The sequence below is a fragment of the Cajanus cajan genome, chromosome 4 (genome assembly GCF_000230855.2).
Source record: "Cajanus cajan strain Asha chromosome 4, NIPB_CcT2T_4, whole genome shotgun sequence".
NCBI classification, from domain to species: Eukaryota; Viridiplantae; Streptophyta; class Magnoliopsida; order Fabales; family Fabaceae; genus Cajanus; species Cajanus cajan.
In genome coordinates, this window is record NC_138520.1 from 10,566,991 (window position 1) to 10,588,221 (window position 21,231).

A 21,231-nucleotide genomic window follows, 5' to 3' on the forward strand; every position below is an offset into this window, starting at 1 on the left:
GATGACGGTCCACTCTCGGCCTAGGGCCACGACGGTCCAGAACTAATCTGAATTCCTGGTAAAAAGAAGTGTCTATATATTTTGAACAAGATTTGTTTTGAAAGTGAAAAAATAAACTACATTTGTTTTAATCTTAATTCATTATTAAAAAAATGATCTTTATTGGTTTAATAATTATGTCCGTAATAATTACACGACATATAAAACTCTAAAGAATAATGCTGCACCCTAGATTACCCACACAAAAGAATAACAAACAGAAGCTTTAAACACAAAAGCTAGTCAAACAAGGTGAACAAGACAAATCACGATAAGATTACATTGTCACAAGGAATAAAGAGTACAATGAGGAATAATGAATTTGTTACACAATAAGAATAAGAATGATATAATAATACAGAAAGCCCATCCAAAACAAAAGAGCCTATATGAATGTGTCATCATCATCCACTTCTCTTCCATCCTCACTCACTCCAAACAAATCCTCAAAAAAAAAAAAACCCTTGTAGTCACAAGAGAAGGAGACACAAAACACAACCACCTCTGCACAAATGGAACTCCATATATATATATATATATGCAACAAATTAACAAGGGTAGTTGAGGAATTAGAAGAGAATGGCAAATGCAAGAGCAATGAGAGAAGCAAAAGCAGTGGGAACAAAGAGGGTGGTGGTGGCATCAGAAGAAGGACCAGGGGCAGGTGCCTCAGCAGCTGAAACCCCACTTGCTGCCATCACCAACATGGCAATCACCAAAGCCAAGAAAACCTTCATCTTCATTGCCTCCATTGATAGGGAAAAAAAAAATGATTTTTTTACTTCTCCTTTGGTAAGTGTGTGTGAGAGAGAAGGTTTGAGACAATGAGTAATGGCAGTTGTTGGAATTGAAAAACATGTTGTGGCATTGGGTCGTCTTATATAGATGCGGGCAGAGAAAAAACACGGGCAGCCTGCCCGGTTGACAGGTTTTAGGTTCTCGGGCAGCCGCACTTGCCCGCTTTGTTGGACAGAGTGTATTCATTCACAATTCTTGGTGCCATACAGCTGTCGCCAACGGTTTGTGGGGTTAACTTTTTTAAAAAAAAAAAAATACTATAAATAAAAGTTGCCTTTTTCTTTTTTCTCAAATAAAATAAATTATTTAACTTTTCTTGAGCTTTGTTTAAAGGAGTTTAGTTGGGGTGACCTGTGCCTTGTTGTTGGGTTGGCACCCATTCATCACACTTTGGGGGCATTATTTAATTATTTGTTGTCATTTAATTTAATCGATTTTAGTCGTTTGAAAATTTTAACAAAATCATGAGGGTGTGAGTACTGTTGAGCTGGTTGGGACTTGTGTTAATTACCTGGTATGATTTAGACATTGATTATTTCGATGTCAAGAAAGTAATTAATTTATTCTAACATCCCATGTGGTTCGTCATTATCATAAAATATTCTTATATCTTTCTAAAACACATTAACTTTAAAAATGTATGTATTCTATTACTTCTAAGCATATTCATATATAAAATTTATTTAATAGTTTTTCATTTATTAATTGAGAGAATTCAGGATTTTTCGTAAAGTGATATGAGAGATATTTCTTATATGTATATGTATGAATAATGGCCATTGCATTTTACACCTCTAATTTAGAGTTGCATAAGGACCTCACATACATAACTCCCTTACCCTTGAATTCACGAGCAACAATTCAGATATCCGTGTACGAATCAATACCCATCACAATTCGCTGCGTGAACCTCATCATCAGACGTTGCTCGTTTTATTTAATTACAGGTAATATTTTCGGAAGTATTTTCAGTTTTGTGAGTGGTTTTTAGTCAATATTTTTCTTCTTTTGTTAAAAGTAGTTGAGTCACTCGATCAAATTTTAACTCGTGTGAGTTTGCTTTGTGCATATACTGTTGATTCTTATTATTAGAATCTTTTTACATTATAAAATTAAAGCCATGTGTTATTGTTTTCCATCTTTTAGTTAGTTCATCAGATTAGTCCTTCAAAAATGACTTGGGTTATTTTGGCTATCTCATTCCAAATTACACTTTATCATCAACAGAAAATAGTCCCATGAATAGAAGAATATCTAATCAGTATTCACCGAAACAAATGAACCCTACATCCAAACAAAAGAGACTTCAATAATGATGAACAATAACGTGAATTTTACACTTGAGTTCATGGGTTGTGCTTAATTAGGAATGGTGGTTTAGTAACCACGCCAAATAATTGATACCGACAAAGTTGCTGACGTAGTCTTGTGTCAAATCTTTGGTCTTAACGGTTTCCTAATGTTATTTTAAAGGGGTGCACAAATCTGTTCTACCCAACACCAAATTCAAACTCTAATTGCTTTTCCAACCCAGCCTTTTATTTTTCCAAAAAGAAGCGTTCGCAACGGTATATGAATACATATTTTGCATTTCAGAAGATGAGAATGAAGAGATTTTGATTCTTGAGTTGATCACCTAACATGGCACAATGGGACCCCACGCCCACATCTTCCACTGAAATTGTGGCAAGTTACTATTATTCTCTATTCAAAATGGGTACACATTTGTGGCCTTTAAATTTCAAGTGACCCGGTTCAATGGGACAACAATAATAGTAATAGCATCAAACAAAAAAGAAAAGAGAACAAAATGTACCTTCACATGTAATTTTCCAGGAATGGACCGCGAGGCAGGGAATTAGGATAGTTCAAATGAATGGTCCCCTAACTTGCTTCCGAACTTAGCAAGGTTCCAACTTTGTTTTTTTTGTCAACATAGCTTCGAATCTCGTTGTTAAATCACACAGCTACCACTAGTACATCTTTAAAAAATCTAGCTAGCTTCTTCTATGTGAATATGCTTTATAGGGGAATTTGTCAAATATCTCGCCCAAGTTTATTAAGTTGCGTTTTGTTTAGTGAGTTGAGCGTTGACAGAGAGAGTTTAACAAACATGTTATCAGAGAGAGTTTTAGTTTGAATAACGTTATGTTCGATAATAATTTCAAATTTTATATAGAATAAATAATTTATGCAGTGTAAAAGATTTTTATACCGTCATTTAATAAAGAATCACTATTTATAGTAAATTTATTCATTTTTATAATAATATATTATTCCGACAATGTATAGAGTTTAATCTCATTTATATATTTATGTTGTGAAATTAAAATTTTATATAAAATATAATTATATTTATTATAATTAGTAGAGTTGAGACACTCTACGTCTCTATATTTATTTAAAAGTATTTAAAAATTATTAATATTTATTAAATTAATTAATATTGTATATTATCTTTAAATCTCAGATTTTTGGGTTCAATTTTTAGATTTAGTCAATTTTTAATATTCATTTTTATTATATAAAAATTTAAAGATAGAATAATTCAAAAATTATGTATGCGAAAATAAAATATCCCTTTATTTATTATAATCAATAAAAAAATTATAACCTTATACAAATGAATATGATTAATTAGTTTGCTGTATAATATATATTTTATACGTATAACCTATAGGAACTCTATAGGTCTTACTAAAAATGATAAATACGAAAGTCATAAATATGAAGAAAAAAATATTCAATGGTTATTTTGTCAAATTCACTCACTTATGTATGCTGTCAAACAATGCAAACTAATTGGTAACTATTTGTTAAAAAAATGAAAACGCGTATTACAAAAATAATGAAGATGTGAATGAATTGTTACCATGTCTTTGTAGAAGAAAATCAAGTTGCATATAATTTGGCTGAAAGTGATCGTTTCATGATAAAGATGTGCATATATATTCAAAAGTTATACAACTCTAATTTAAATATTAAAAAAAAAACTAAATACTTAGAATTTTTTATAGAGATCAAAAACGTATTTTACTCTTTTTTAATATAATATATAGAAAAGCTAATAATAAAAAAATATTTTATAATTTTATCATAATTTTATACTTAGAAATAAAAATAAAGGTATTTAAATAATAATTTTATGATTACGATATATTTTTAGTTTATGTAAAATGAAGAAATTTTGATTTTGTTTCTTATAAAATTTTTTTTACTTTTCATCCATAAAAATTTGAAACTACATTTTTAATTCATATTATTACATGATTATTTTCAAATTCTTATATATTTATTATAAAATTAAATGATAATCCTAAGTGTTATTATAATTACATGTATAGTATCATGTTAGTGTATCATATATATATATTTTAAAAGAATAATAGATTCATAAAATAAATATTATTTATCAATTTTAAAATAAATATTAAGGACCAAAACAATAAATTCAGTTTTTAGAAGATAAAAACTATAGAAAAATATCTTATATAGAGACGAAAATTAAAATATATTAATTTTATAGAAATTCAAAACATATTTAAGTTTAATTTTATTTTTAAAATTAATATAAAATATCTCAAATATATATATATATATATATATATAGAAATTGAGCACTTCTTAATTATGGGCTCGGGACAATCGAATTTCTCGAAGACGCCAGGCCCGGCCTGTCCTGGTGACAAAGCATTCTTTGTAACCGTAAATTTTTTTGTCTAGAATTTCCTTTCGATATGAAGATTGAGAATAGATTGTGGCTTAGCCATCATCCACCAATCATGACCCTATATATATCATCTGTATCTTGTGATATCATTTATTGGTTTAAACTTTTAGAAGAAAAGGTTAAACTACTCACCACATGTACTTTCATTCATCTGTCAAAGAAACTCGCAATTCATTTTAAAATTTGTGATTAAGTTTATGGACTCCTAAAATTTCCTTGTTCCAACTAATAATAATGTTCGCCCAAGATAATTTAGCCATCAATTTTATGATGTCAAAACAAAATGTAATTAAGATTGTATATGTAACAACCCGTCATGACGGTTATACTACGGAATAATATTATACATTAATGAAATATATACTAAAATAGTATAATAAAAATATTTATAACATAAGTTGTCAAGCAAGCAACCAACAACACCCAGCTATATTCAACAAAATATGTTATTATAAGGTAGTCTACAAAAGAAAACATCCACTCCAGACACTTCTTGTGGCCTCTAGCAACTATCTCTCAGCCTATACCTGCCCTACTCTCATATATCGTATGATCATCGCAGTCCAAACTAGAAACATGCAAGGGTAAACTAGAGACAATAAACAACTCATAATAATTAAATATGCAACACAATTAGCTGTATAATCATCTTCACGTCCAACACAGAGGACAAACAACACACAAACTACACATCTTAACATCATTTCAACTTAATTTAATACATTAACACTAATCAACATAGTATGAACACCTCAACGCAAACTATTAGACAACTCATCATAATAGCAACAACATTTTCAACACATCGTACTTTACTCAACTTGGCCGCTTGTAATCGGTATAGCTCGGCCTGACCCCTATACCGTGGTCGCTTCATACATGTGTGCCTCGACCTTGCTCACACACGGGACCAACTAAGTCCTAGAAGAGAACAACACATCATCCACTCCAAGGGACAACTTTCCAAGGAGGGTTTTTCAACAAATTGGGTTCTTAGAACACAACAACTATCTCAAACCACATAATGGGATGAACAACTTCAAAAATATTTCCTCTAGTCCTAGTGATCAACAACTCATCATCACAGCACAATCACATAGTTTTCAACCCAATAATTCAACTATCAGCTCATTCATATAACATTATATGCAACTTGAATGCAACAACACATGCAACATCAACTAATGCATCGTCACACATATACAACTGAGAGATCTCTAACAACTGAGGTTGACCAATCTAGGTGCCATAAACCCTACCGAATCCAACGTTTGACCTATCTCAACTAGGTCAGGCATAGGGCATCATTAGAAACTCCGAAGAGAACCAGGTATAGACAACAATAGGCAATTACTCGGGTGTGCCACTTAGACTCGGAGGTCCAGTAATACTGTCAGGGCAGAAGGGTTTGGGTATGGGCCTACCACGGCCTTGGTTTGCATAACCAATCCATATATGGAGTTAGCCCACCCACTACCCTCCAAGTACCACGCACCCTCCAGTACCCAGTCAAAGACTACATCTCTAACTAGATACCTTACTCAATTTGGTCATTCAACCATGACATGGATCGACTACTTCCATATTGTCCATACAGTACTAAGGAATTCAACTTTAAAACAACTTTCAACTTATCACCTTAGTACTATGTATCTCAACATAAGACATATATCTTCACTGTATGTCCCCAACTTTATAACTTTACAACTATAGGCATCATAACAACTTTACAACAATAGCCATCTTTACAACAATAAGCAACTATAGTCATCAATCTCAACTTCAACAACTTTAAGGCAACTTTCAACTTTACAGCAATAGGCATCTTTATACTACTTAATTAAACAAATAGAGCAACTATAGTCAACACAATATCAACTTTATGACCACAACTATAGACACCCTTCATTCAGCTTTACAACAATAGTCATTCGATAACTTTAAATCAACTCAATGCAACTTAACAACTTTAAACAACTTTACAACAATAAACTACTTCAACTTATACATCTCAACTTATTAATAATTCAACAATAAACAACATGAAAACAGCTTAGTTTCACCAAATACACAACATATAAATAGTCCACACATAACATATAACAACTTTGACAACATATCACATATTATCAACACACAACATTTTCATCACATAACACAACTCATACTACATGTTTACAATCCATTTATCATGCCAACTTATACACCCAAAACAACATCAATCAACCTAAGCACCCAAAGCAACTTTCAACTTAACCAAATCACTTATTGTGAAATGGCAACCTTCACATAAGATAACATAGATGAAGTTATACTACTCCTATCATGCTCATTCTTATCTCATATGAAAGATAAAAAGATTTCCTACAACTCTCATGAAGACACTAATTCCTAATTCCATCATCTACCTTGTTAAAAATTCTAAAAACCGCAACAACTATAACCAATGCTGGCAGCTTGACCCCTGTTCACTAAAACAACCATATTTGGAGTTCTATAGCTCTTTTTTGGTGATTCTAGTGCCATTGGAAAGCCAACATCCAAGGCTAAAACTTTCATGAAGACTTAAAGACCAAACATACTCACGCCCGGCGCATTCAGATCACGCCCGATGCAACCTCAAACAGAGACTCACAAGAGTCTCCATGCCCGGCGCAACTAACCTCGTGCCTGGCGTGATTTGATACTGGTGGCCCCAGATGAATGCATGCCCGATGCCAAGAACTGCGCCCGGCGCATGTTCAACCAGAAACCTCCAAAAACCTCAAAAATTACTTCAAAAGCTGAAAATCAGCAACTTCAACCACATGCAATCCATGAAATAAAATGAATAGACTTCATACAACTCAAAAACAGCCTCAGATCCAACATGCAACTTCACAAGGCATCAAAATCAACAAAATCCCCATTTTTACTACTCCAATCATTCTCATCCTTATCTTATATGAAATATAAGAAGATTTCCTACAACTCTCATGAAGACACCCAGTCCTAATTCCATCATCTATCTTGTTAAAAATTGTAAAAATCGCAACCATTCTCCTAAATGCTGACAACTTGACCTTTGCTCACTAAAAAGGTCATAACTAGATCTCTAGATCTCCTTTTTGAGTGATTCTAGCGCCATTGGAAAGCTAACATCCAAGGCTACAACTTTTATGAGGGCCTCAAGACCCAATTCAGTCATATACACTCACCTCTGCAGCGCTCAAATCAGTGTTTTAGCTCTAGATTTCTGTCAGCTCAGTTTCCTTTCCACGGCCATGGCTGCATGTTTTTGCCACTCCAATTTTTTTTTTTCCACAGCCATGGTTACAAGTCTCTACCACTCCATTTTCCTCCCCATATCCATGGCTGCAAAACCACAGCCTTGGCTGCAAGTCTTTGTCATCACGTTTTTCCCTCCCACGGCTATGGTTGAGAATCCACGGCTATGGCTATGGGTTTCTACAAGTTCATTTTTCCTCCACGGCTATAGCTGTGAATCCACGACTGTGGTTGTGGGTTTCTACAAGTTCATTTTTCCTCCATGGCTATAGCTGTGAATCCACGGCTATGACTGTGGGTCTCAGAATTTCTAAAACTCAATGGATTTCACCTTCGATTTCACTCAAATCCTCCATGAACCTGCAATCCAAGGAGACTCAATCCATGCTACAACTCAAATGCAACACTACCAACCACATGCAACCCAAAAACATTAAGAATCACAACATGCATGCATCAAGAACAACCACAAGGTGTCAGCTTGCAACATGCAACCAACCTTAGATGCACCCCAAAACTCAAATTTTCCAAGAATTCAGTTAATATTATGCTTCAATTCAAACAACAACTCAAGATTCTAGCTTCCCTTACCTCAATCCCAAGCTCTACAAGGAAGGAGAGAAGAATAGAGGAGAAGAATGCAGAAGGAGAATCCGTCCGACTCCGGTGCTCAAAGTCCTCAACTTCCCCTATTGCTCAGTACCTTGGTGAATCAAAATGACAGGAAGAGTTTAGCAACAAAGAAACATCAAGAGTGAAATGGTTTTCCAGCCCAACGAGTGAAGAAGTGCGTGAAGGAAGAAAAGAAGAAAATGGGAAAAGAAAGAAAGAGTAGAAGGATTTGGGTCTCACAAATTGCAAATATATATGTACAATATTTGCTAGTTGACTCAAAATCATGTATTATTAATTAGGAAATTTATCTTCCTTTTAATTTTTAAAAAATTATCCTTCCTTCCTTCTTTACCCAAAATGTTGGGATACAAACAAGTCCCACATCGATAAAATATGATAAAAAAATAACAACTTATATAGCATAAATATACTTCAATGATTGAGAGGCCTTTTGGGTAATGACCAAAAGCAAAACCGTGAGGACTTAGGTCCAAAGCGGACAATATCTCATCATTGTGGAGTATATTTGTGTAATAACCTTATAAAAATAACTTTCATAAAATATCCCATCAGACAAATACCATAAAATAACCCCATCAGTGGTATCAGAGTCGCGGGTTGGATTCGGTGTCAACCAATAACCCCATAACCCCTCATAACTCATAACATATAATGTGATATATAAAGACAAATGTCAACCAATAACCCCATAACCCCTCATAACTCATAACATATAATGTGATATATAAAGACAAATTTCGCTGCTTGAAAGGTCAGGTCCCTTGTTTGAGAGGGGAATTGTTGGGATACAAACAACTCGCACATTGATAAAATATGATAAAAAATAACAACTTATATAGCATAAACATACTTCAATGATTGAGAGGTCTTTTGGGTAATGACCAAAAGCAAAACCATGAGGACTTAGGTCCAAAACGGACAATATCTCATCATTGTGGAGTATGTTTGTGTAATAACCTTATAAAAATAACTTTCATAAAATATCCCCTCAGACAAATACCATAAAATAACCCCATCACAAAATATTCTATTTTTTAAAATATTATTATCCTTTGTTGCTAATAAATAAAGAAAAAAATTTAAGTTAGTTTATGCCACTACTAGAATTTTTCTTATTACATGCAACTTTTCCTGCGAGTTTTTCATAAAAATTCGCAGGAAACGTTGTTCCTACAAATTTTTGTAAAGTTTCCCGTGAATTTTTTCGCAAGAAATTCTGCTACTATAAATTCATCCGAAGCATTTGTTTCCACACTTCCAATATGTGATATATAATCTTTTAATTCTAAGATTGTAGATTATAAGCCTAACATTCAACCATACAAATCAACTTGTAAGGTAAGTGTTACCTCAACTTATATACTCTTTAATTATTTTATCTTCAATCGATGTAGAACTTGAAGTTTTTTTAAAATATTAAACTTATAAATTTAAATATTTTTTAATTTTTTTCTACAGATTAAAATTGGCAGGAAAATCTGCAGGAAAAGTTATCTGCAAAATTTTTCTACCATTTAGTAAACATTACTTGCGAATTTATTTTTGCAAGAAAATCTGCAAGAAACAAAATAAAATTCTTACAATATTTTCTGCAAACTTTTACCATGAATTTTTTTTATGATCATTAAAATTGTAGCAAAATGTGCAAAAAAAATTCTTGTAGATTATTTTTCATAAAAAAATTTGTAAGAAATATCTGTAAATTATTTTTCGTAAATAAATTCGTAAATTTTTTTTGTGAAATTAATATTGCAAGAGAATTCGCAAAAAATTTCTACAAATATTTATTTTTTTTATAGAAAAAAGACATTTTTCTAGTAGTTTGCATTGTCCAAAAATTATTCATTTAATAATTGTTTTATTGATTTAATTTATACTTCTATCTATAATAATAATAAAAGGATATGACTTTTTTGATAGGATGACAAAGTGTATACAAACCTTACAAGTATCTAAAATATATTTGCAAATAAGTCAGATAATTATCCATAATTTAGATATTTATATGCACCGCATAATCAATTTCAATATATTTTTTTTGGAAGTATTGGAGAGTATATTGACACCAAAAGACGTCCAAGTTTAATTAAAGATTGAAACATTAATATTTACAATAATGGCTATGTATTGGATGATTGTCTTTGTAATTTATGATTTGATTTGAACAAACTAATATTATATTTGTTTGTTTTTATTAAGTGTATTTACTTATAAGATTGTGTTTAAATTATTTAAGAATAAATTTTTAATATAATTGTAGTAATTGTACTACTTATTGATTTATTGATTTAATATAATATTATGTGTATCATGCTACTTCATTACTCTAGAATGGTTATGATCATAATAATATATGTTCAGTTAGTGACTATTTTCTTATGAGATCGATCAGACTAAACAATATAAAATACTCAGTTATTTTGATCTATCATAATCATTTATATATATAGAGAGAGAGAGAAAAGGCCTACCATTGATGCAATCTCACTCTTTGTAAATGCTACATAATAGTTTCTGTGCTCCAAAGATACATTCTAATGAGTTTCCGAATTTTCTTTATAATTGGCCCATATTTATGATATTCACTAGATATTTTGGCCTTCTTACAAAGATGCAACACCTCTGAACACTCAAACCAAATGTCAAGCCATTTAGCATTGCTAGACTTTCAGCATGAATATTATCTAAGAGACCAAGACTCTTTATCTCTTGAACAACACCGAATATCCTAATCATAGGCATTGCAATGAATAGTGATTGCATATTGGAGAATCAGACAAATGTCTCTGAAATATATATGAAACAGTTAGTAGGAATTGTCTCATGAAAAATTAGCCAAAGGAAGAATTGGTATCTTCAATCTCCAAATATCCAGCCCCACATGGCCACATGTAGACTTTGGAAAAATATATCTCTTATTAGTTAGCCATTGATGATATCCTTCAGCTTTGGCTTTTTAAGTTCATCTCAATCCTTGTTCTCACATCATTATGTTAGTCAGGAAGAGCCTCAATCATTAAGCAAAAGAGTGATCCTACCTCCTCAAGAGTGCTCATTTTTTCAAGGTTCCAAGTTGCATCATTCCACACATCTTCAATACTTAAGTCAGCATCATGAATATGAATAGAAGGGACGTTATTGTACAACAAGCTTTCGACCGTCCTAGAGCTTTATAAAAATTTTGAATGACAATGAAAATATTTCTCAATTGCCATGTCTTTATATCAAGTCAACATTCTATTGTAATCATTATAGTTTGTTATCTCAATATAAATAAGTTGGTAATATAGTTGTTATTCTTTAAGTTAGTTTAATTGTCTTCTTTACTTGTATATAAATACTCTTGAATTGTGTTTCTTTAATAATATACAAATTCATATTTCAGATTCAATTATTTCTCTTTTTTTGATTGTTCTCTCATATAATTGATAAATAATTTTATATTTTAATTATGTGGCTAAGAATTTGATTCTTTATTTATTAATAAAAAATTATATAAGAAATAAAAAGACTCTATGAATTTAGATTATTTATATATATGTAAGTATAAAAAAAATTTATTGATCCTTAGAAAAAAAGTATTTCTAAGAATTAATTCTTAATGTTTGAATAGAGATATTTTAATTAAAAAAAAGAAGATACTTTTCCTATCTCGTGACTTCCTCAATATGTACCGAATATGATTTACTAAAATCAAATTAGTTATAACTAACTTTTTTCATAAATCAAAATTCAATAGCTTATCTAAGAGCGTGTTTATTTCTGCATTCCGAACACGAATTTTCACGTTAAATGAGAAGTAAATAACTATATCTTTCAAGTTTTCTATGATAAATTACGTTATTTTTATGTTTCGCGTTTACAAGCATGCATTAAATGTATTTCTCTCTCATCTTCCCCGCATAACTACATGGGTATAGGGATCATTAAGGTCAATGATTTTGAGGTGTATGAAATAATCTTTTCACGGCGAATTAATATCACGAGTACCAATTTTATCACATCAATAATTTTTGTTATATCATGTTAAAATAACAAGCTTTTCTCCCCTCTTTTCTGTCAAGTAATTTATAGCATATAAATATGATAAATAAATGTAAAATAAAAGAAGTGACGAACAAATATTAATTTCCCTAATTCCTCTGCACGTGCTTATAATTCCTCTGCACGTGCTTATAATCATTGAATTGGACAAAATATTGGTTTAAGGTTAACGATTTAATTGTAATTGTGGAGTAATTAATAATAACAAAATAATAATAATAATGAAAATTAATATTGTGTTTAAACGAGTGAAAAGAAAAAGGAATAAAAGTGTGGAGAATGAAAAGAAATTAATAGGCTAAAATCTTAATTTGGTCCCTTATAATATTTTTAAGTTTCAATTTAGTTCCACTTTAATTTTTTGTTTCAATTTGATCCCTAATAATTTAAATTACTACAATGTCGAACTTCTATCCAAATTTCTTTAACATCGTTTGGGCATTTTCCACTTGAAAAAAAATAAAAATGTGATAATTTTTCATGTGGCAAGGGTCCCATACGTATGTTATGTGTTAATTTTACATCTGAAACGGCCCGTTCTGAAATCAGAACGACCTGTTCTGCTTACACTCGTTGTGTGTTAATTGTGCATCTGGAACAGGTCGTTCCAGATAATTTAAGAACGGGTCGTTCCAGATGCAAAATTAACACACGACGAATGCAATCAGAACGGATAGTTCTGGTTTCAGAACGGGCTATTCCAAATGCATTAAAGAAGGAGGAGGAAACCTTGCCACCTATGCATCTACGTGACATCCACGTCGTCCACATTTAACACCGTTTGTGAAATTTGAACGGAAGTCCCATATTGATGTAATTTTAAATTATTGAGGACTAAATTGAAATAAAAAATAAAGTGGGACCAAATTGAAATTTTTAATTATTATGAGAGATCAAATTAAGTTTTTAGCCAAATTAATATTATTTTGTAGAAAGGTGATGAAAGTGATGAATTGAAAAGAATAATAATAATGTGGTTGGTAAGAAAAAAAAAAGGAAAATTAGAGTAATTTTTAAATTAATTAAATTACTCTTACTAGGTTTAAGAAGTTTTTTTTTTTAAAAAAAAGGTTTGTATTTATTTTTTTTGGTAGTTGAAGATTCTAAAAAACCAAAAGGAAAGAAACAACAAGCAACCAGAAAAACATAAACTAGAATCTCAGAAAACGCTCTCCAGCAGCATCCGTTCGAAGCAATGGAATAACATTCAGAGAAGGCTCCGTAAAATTAGTTAATCTGTCAAGACACCTAAGGCCCAATTTTGCAAAATAGTCTGCACACTTGTTGCATTCTTTAAGGACATGAGATATAGAAACTGCCCAATCCTTGTCCAACAGTTTGTGAATTTTTTGCACCAAATTTGAATAATGATGCATATGAGACACCCCTCCTTGAATCCACTTTACTGCAACCAAAGAATCGGTTTGACAATAAACTCTTGATAAACCCAATCTTTGAGCAATACGTAAGCCTTGTAGAATCCCTAACAACTCTACTCCAATAATCTCAGAGTCATCCACATTTTCACAAAAACCATGAATCCAAACACCGTCTGAACTCCTCAACACACCCCCAAATCTAACTTTGTCTTCCATAACACTCCCATCTTAGAATGACGCAATTCTCAGAAGGAGCTGACACCTCACCCATTTTGGAAAACTGATACTTACCTCATGGTTTAAAAAAACATTAGTCATAGCCTCTGAAAGTGATTTGGCAGCCAGTGCTACCTGTCATGCCTTTGTTTTACTGCCTTCAAACACTAATCGATTCCTACCCAACCAAATCTCCCAAATTAGAATGACGCAATTCTCAGAAGGAGCTGACACCTCACCCATTTTGGCAAACTGATACTTACCTCATGGTTTAAAAAAACATTAGTCATAGCCTCTGAAAGTGATTTGGCAGCCAGTGCTACCTGTCATGCCTTTGTTTTACTGCCTTCAAACACTAATCGATTCCTACCCAACCAAATCTCCCAAATTAGAATGACGCAATTCTCAGAAGGAGCTGACACCTCACCCATTTTGGCAAACTGATACTTACCTCATGGTTTAAAAAAACATTAGTCATAGCCTCTGAAAGTGATTTGGCAGCCAGTGCTACCTGTCATGCCTTTGTTTTACTGCCTTCAAACACTAATCGATTCCTACCCAACCAAATCTCCCAAATTGTAGATAAAGATAATGCGCCTCCCAACTTAACTCCATGAATGACCCACATCTTAAAATCATCTATCTGATAAAATGTGTCACAACTTACAAACTGTAAAATTTGCCACACTTCTTGCACCTCATGACAGTCCTTGAAACAATGCATTATTGTCTCTTCCTGGCTGCCACATCGTCTACACTTATCATTTCCCATGATGTGCTGCTTAAATAGTAAAGAGAAGGTGAAAATAGAATCATGCCAAGCTACTCAGAAAAATAACTTGATATTCTCAAGTGCATAAATCTTCCAAATCTATAACCACTTGTCTTCACTTGATTGTTGTTCAAGTTCAAATGCAAGTCAATTATATCCACTTTTTATGAAATGCATACCTTCTCAACATTTACCATAAGCTAACTAATCCAACACATCAAATAACCATAATCAATTATAACTTTTGTTATAATTGATTATATTCCTTAGCTATATACCTATCTTCTCAACATTTATAATTGATTATGTAAATGCAATATTATGGTATTATTATGCAATAACCAAGTCATAATTAATTATGATTCTTAGTCCTCAACAAAATCAATTATATATATGTCTCAATAATTCTTATATATCCTTCAATAGTTGCACACATTAGACAACAACAAAAAAAGAGAGAGAGAGACTAGGAAAAAATGGAAATTATGTTATTACAAGTTGCTTTACCTATTCATTTAGGCCGATTTCATCACACAAATGAGATGAAAATAAATCATGAGTTCCGCTGCATTTTCATTGCATTTTATCGCTGATTTCATGCGAACCAAACACGCATGAATTTTGTTTACATCTCTTTTCACTGCATGGTTATTTTCATTGCATCACTTTCAACGCAACCAAAAAAGCTGTAAATAATTTTTTATAAAACATTATTAAATAAATATAATATCATTTTCCTAACATTCAAAGTACACATAAAAGTTCAAAAATAAATATAACATAATATTTAAGTTTAAATTTTAAGTTTTTATAAAATATAGTAACATCCATTAACACAAGTTTATGTCTAAAATAAAAAATAAAAATAAATCACCATATAAAAAAGTTAAATTGTAGTTGTAAAAAAATTAAATTGTACTATTTTATAAGAAAATATTAAAAATAATTGATAAAATAATTTATTTTAATTTATAATTTTTTAAATGTGTTTTTTTCTTCAAAATATTTTTAAAAAATTGAATTGAAACCGAATTTCTACACCAGTGTTAGACTGTTTCTTGACCGGATCAACTTTTGTTAGTTAACATACCAATCACAAGAACAATTCTTAAGCATATCGAACCAGAAAGTCTGTTCCATTTTTTTTTTATATAAAAAATACTTATAATTGATGAGAATAAAATAAAATAACTTATTCTTATATAATATTAAAAAAAATCCAAATTTTACATTGATTTCAAATTTAGAAATTAGATAATTAAATAATATATAAATGAAGAATAATTATTTTCTTACAATTCAATTTTATAAGATTAAGTTAAACTTAAATTCATTATTATAATATATAAAAATTTATATATCTTATTTTTTCTAAAAATTTCTCATCTACGTTTTCTATGTCACATTTAAGTTAGATGCTAACGTGATATGCGAAAATAAGATTAGAAATTTAAATAGTATCAGTACTCACACCGTTACCATTGACCAAAGTGTTTGTATAGCGAATGTTTGATCCAATTATTTTATTATATCTATATTTATTATAAAAATATATATATTTTGGTAATCATTCTTTTAGTCTCTATTTTTTAGTAAATTATTATATTTTTATAATATAAAAAAGATTATATTTTTTTAAATAATTATTTGTAATTTCTAATATTTGTTTATGTGTAACTATTAGTGACACGAAGTGTCTCAACCTCTCTACTTATATATAATTTAAATAGGACACAAAAAATCTACATATATTAACCACTACTAAGTAAATAATATCAATAAAAATACTCTTTTTTTATAAGAAAATTACTTTTTTCTAGTCATTATTAACCATTGTTAAATTAGAATTAACCATCTAATTCGACTGGTTGAACCGGAAATCATCCCGTCTATTTGTCTAAAAGAATTAAAAAATGATGTATAAAAAATTGGTTAAATATTGAATGAATTGATTCAAAATCAATAAAAATGGGATTGAACCCGTGTTTTTTCAAAAAAAAAATCAAATTTTTAAAAATATTTGTATGATAACTAAATAAATATATTTAACAGAAATTATAAATTAGAATAAATCATGTTATTTTTATTTTTAATAATTTTCAATTTAGTCATTTGTATTAATTAATAATTTTTGTATCATGATATTTTATATTATATTAGTTTAAGTTTTTTCTACTATAAATATAAAATTTTTAATATATATTTTTATATTTTATTAAAATTTAAAATTAAATATTATATTTAAATTTTTACATGTATTTTAAAATATAAAATATATAAAAATATTTTATTTGATTTTAATTTTATAAAATTATGATATTATGTTTATGTAATATTATTTTATGTATTAACCACAATTTAATCAGTAAACCTCAAGTCAGTATCTTGATTGATTAGATGACCAGTCTAATTCTAAGAACGTTGATTGTTAACTAATTCAACTAAATTAATTAATTAACTTTTTAGGATAGAAAAATTACCAAAATAATAATGATAAAATTTAAAGATGAAATCTTATATATATTATTTCAATCCATATTAGGAAAAGTGGTGATTCAATTAGTTAATAATATTGAATTTATTTTAAATTTATATGAAAATTTCAAAATTATCCCTAAATTTAATGAGACATACAACTAATTAATAAGAATTGAAAGAGTAATAAAAACATAAAATTACTAATAAATTAATAAATATAAATCAGTATATTGTTTGATTGTGAGAATTGAACTCAATACTAAAGATATTTACAACAATTCATATATTTTGGTCAACTAATTGAAATAGACTCTCTTCACAAATAAATAAATAAATAAATATATATATATATATATATATATATATATACATTAATAAATTAATTTATATTTAAAGGAAGAATTTTATCACTTATAATGATCTTATCCAACTTAAACATATTTATCTCCAAAAGATGATATATGTAGGGACAAAAAAATATTATATTTATATTAATAAATATATATTAAATATAAATTAGTATTAATTTCAATTAAATATATATATATATATATATAATTTTTATTTATTTACATATACTAATAATATTAAATACTAATAAATTAAATATTAAATACTAGAAATTCAATATCATTAAATACTAATAACTAATAAATTCATAATAATATTATTAAATATTAATACATATAAATTAATAATTATATACTAATAATATTCTACAGAAATATAAATATATTGATTATAAATATATTAGAAGGTCAATTGTAAATTTATGATGTAAATACACAATTTTTAGTGAAATACAAATAAAATTTATCTATTACTAAATTTATCTCACAAAATTCACAAACTAATATTCTTATACGGAAAATATCACATTAAGTCGAATTGAAACTACACAATTGACTTGATCTATTATTATTGTGAATTCTACTATTAATAGTTTGATGAACTAAAATAAACTTTTATATATTTACAAGGATTAAAATAATTAATTTTAAATTTTAAAAATTAAAAATAATTTTATTCTATATTTAAGAGAATAAAAATATATTAAGATTTTTTTATAACTAATTTTTTGCATGTTAGTAGCACGATGTATGAAAACAATTTTTTAGTAGCACAATATATAATGTTAGTAGCACTTCATAATGTTGAAGAAATTAAAATCTTACAATATATAAAATCATAATTTTTCTTAATCATGATATTGGTATAAAATATCTACTATAAAAATTTGTGATTAATTTTTGTCAAGACCACGAGAACATGTAATGACCCGTCCGGTCTTACACTGTCTATAGCGTCCAGATACAAGCATAAATAAAATATCACTACTAAATAATTATATATACAATGAGAATACACAACTAAAAAGTCTCATAATATATATAACTGAAAGTAGGAAATAATACCCTATACAACAACTAGGTAGTCAAATGCTACCAATCAACTAAATAAACCGTCAGCTCTCCTCCTGAGTCTCAACCAAAGAGAATCTCACTCAGTCCAGCAGAACACCTAATCTTGATCTGCTCGCATACCAATGTATGATCATCGCAGTCCCAACTACAAAGGGAAACATGCTAGGGTAAGCTCACAACAATAATCATAAAAAAAATAATATCAACATATAATATATATCAATAACATTCAACTTTCAACCATTTCAAGGAAAAACAATGCATGGAGCTTCCCTAATCTTGGAGAACAACGAATCTAGGTCTGAGCTTGAGGAAGAGAAAGATGAAGAAGAGGAATATTCGTGCTTCTAGCTAGCAACCTACCTCTCTACTTGCCATAATGGGTTGGATTCTCAGTAGAGCAAAAGCTAGCAAGAAAGAAAAGGCTGGGAGAATGTTGATGGTCGCTGAGACCTAACGTCTGCAAGAGTTGCCCTTGCAAGAGTCCAAAGAGAGAGATATGATGATGGGGTTTGGAAGAGCAAGAGAAGAATGAGATAAGAGAAGAATGAGATAGGGAGAAGCAACATTGCGAATATAGTTTATTTTATAATTAAGATTAAGATTTAAACTTTGTATATCTTGATTAATAGACACAAATTACAATCATTTATGTCAATTGATATTAATTTTTAAACATAATTAATCTTTCAATTTGTGAGAATTTTTTTATTTATTTCATAAATACTAAGAATTTATCATAATTCACTCTTTAGTTCACTGTACTTTTTATTTGTTCTGTTAATTTAAATAATATTTACCACAAATGATTATTAATTTAAAAGTAGTTTAAATAATGACTTGAGAGAAAACTTCTTTAAAAACAGATGCTCAAAAAAATCTTTTGACGAAAAGAAGTAAAAATTTATGATAAATAGTTTTTTTTAGTACTATTTCACATAACACGTGCAATAAGAAGTGGATGATTTTCTTAATAAACGTACACGTACTGGTATTATTAATCGAACTAAGAGGAAGAGGGCAAAGGCAACTAAAAGGTCCATGATTATTAATTTCCATTGCAATTGAATTTGTGCTTGTATAGTAAACAACATGTTTTCAACATTTCTTCAACAAAAGCTGCACAGAAGAGGTTGCAGAATAAATTGTCATCACTTACGCCTTTTTTTTTAATTATTCTTTCGATAATGACGTTATTTACGCTTTTCTACCTACATTGGACCTTGTGTTCATGCACATTACACCGTTTATAATCATATAATTTATTACACTACTAGTAGTATAATTTTGTATTCTAATATTGTTTATCTTTATCTAATTTTTCTTCTAAAGGATTCAACATGTTATTTCTCTTTTTCTTAGTCAAGTAATTGTTGCTTTTATAAATAATCATTTCTTATACGATGTAATTCTCATATCAGACAGTTCTAATGATGTAATCTATTGATACACTTTGAAACAACTCTATAGGTAATCTTAACAACACTCCTTAAGCTATTTTTTTTTTTAAGTTTTTACTATTACAAATAATTGTTACTCAAGAGTTATGTGAAACGGTAAATAAATTAAAAAATGATTGGTTTTGAGAAATTGTGAGCAACTTTTGCTTTAGGGAAAAGAAAAAGTTGATTGATTTAAGAAACTGTGTTGCATTCCATTATTCTATTTGTGCTAAGAATTGATGGCAAAAGTACTGTTGGTAAATCGTAACATGGAACAAATTATAGATCGATAAAGTTGCAACTATACAGTCACACACTATCATAAGAAACCGAAATTTACCCTCCACGTTGTTGTTGTTAATCTAAAAATAAAAACGAGTGTGAACTAGATAAATAAAAGAATAAATAATAAATATGCCTATAATGTGAAAGTCTTATTTTATCGTTCATATTAAGTTTACTAACTGTTATAATGTTTTTTTTAGTATATATTGTCAATGTAAAAAGATGTTACAATGACAATTTGTAATTAAGCAGAACTTTAAAACCTTTTTCATTGTTACAACATTAATACATGTATCTTTAAGTGGGTATCTTTATTATGCTTTAATGGATTCCACATTGTTATGTCATACTTCAACAAATTCATAAGCGACTCACTAATATATATATATTTTTATTTCAATAGTTAAATTTTAAGTAACCTTTAAGATATTATTTATTGGTATTTAATTTTGTATAAAATTAAAATTTAATAGAAAAACAGTAAACAAAAGTAACCAACTATATCTCATATAAGCATGGAGCTTAGTTTTAAGAAAGTTATTGTGACGAGTTGACTTTTTCCAATATTGGAAAAAAAAAAAAGCATTAAGTGTGTAAATAGTTGGGTTTGGGCCAATTTTAATATCTAACCTAATTAAAATTAATTGAATTGAGTTTGTTCAGATATTTATTTATTTTTTAAACGATTAAACTCAACCTAATCTAACTATAATTGAATGGG

General features: G+C 29.3%; 1 protein-coding gene and 1 long non-coding RNA gene across 2 annotated transcripts; one reads left to right on the forward strand and one right to left on the reverse strand.

Moving 5' to 3' along the window:
* Positions 1-292: 292 nt before the first annotated feature.
* LOC109797530 (uncharacterized) lies at positions 293-901 on the reverse strand. Its single transcript, XM_020357590.3, has one exon. The coding sequence runs from the start codon at positions 789-791 to the stop codon at positions 609-611; it is 183 nt and encodes a 60-aa protein (XP_020213179.1). The 5' UTR covers positions 792-901; the 3' UTR covers positions 293-608.
* Positions 902-1,408: 507 nt separating this feature from the next.
* On the forward strand, positions 1,409-2,896 carry LOC114915812 (uncharacterized). The gene is made up of 2 exons (XR_003803905.2): positions 1,409-1,784; positions 2,434-2,896. It is a non-coding gene; the product is annotated as an uncharacterized LOC114915812 (long non-coding RNA).
* Positions 2,897-21,231: the final 18,335 nt, after the last annotated feature.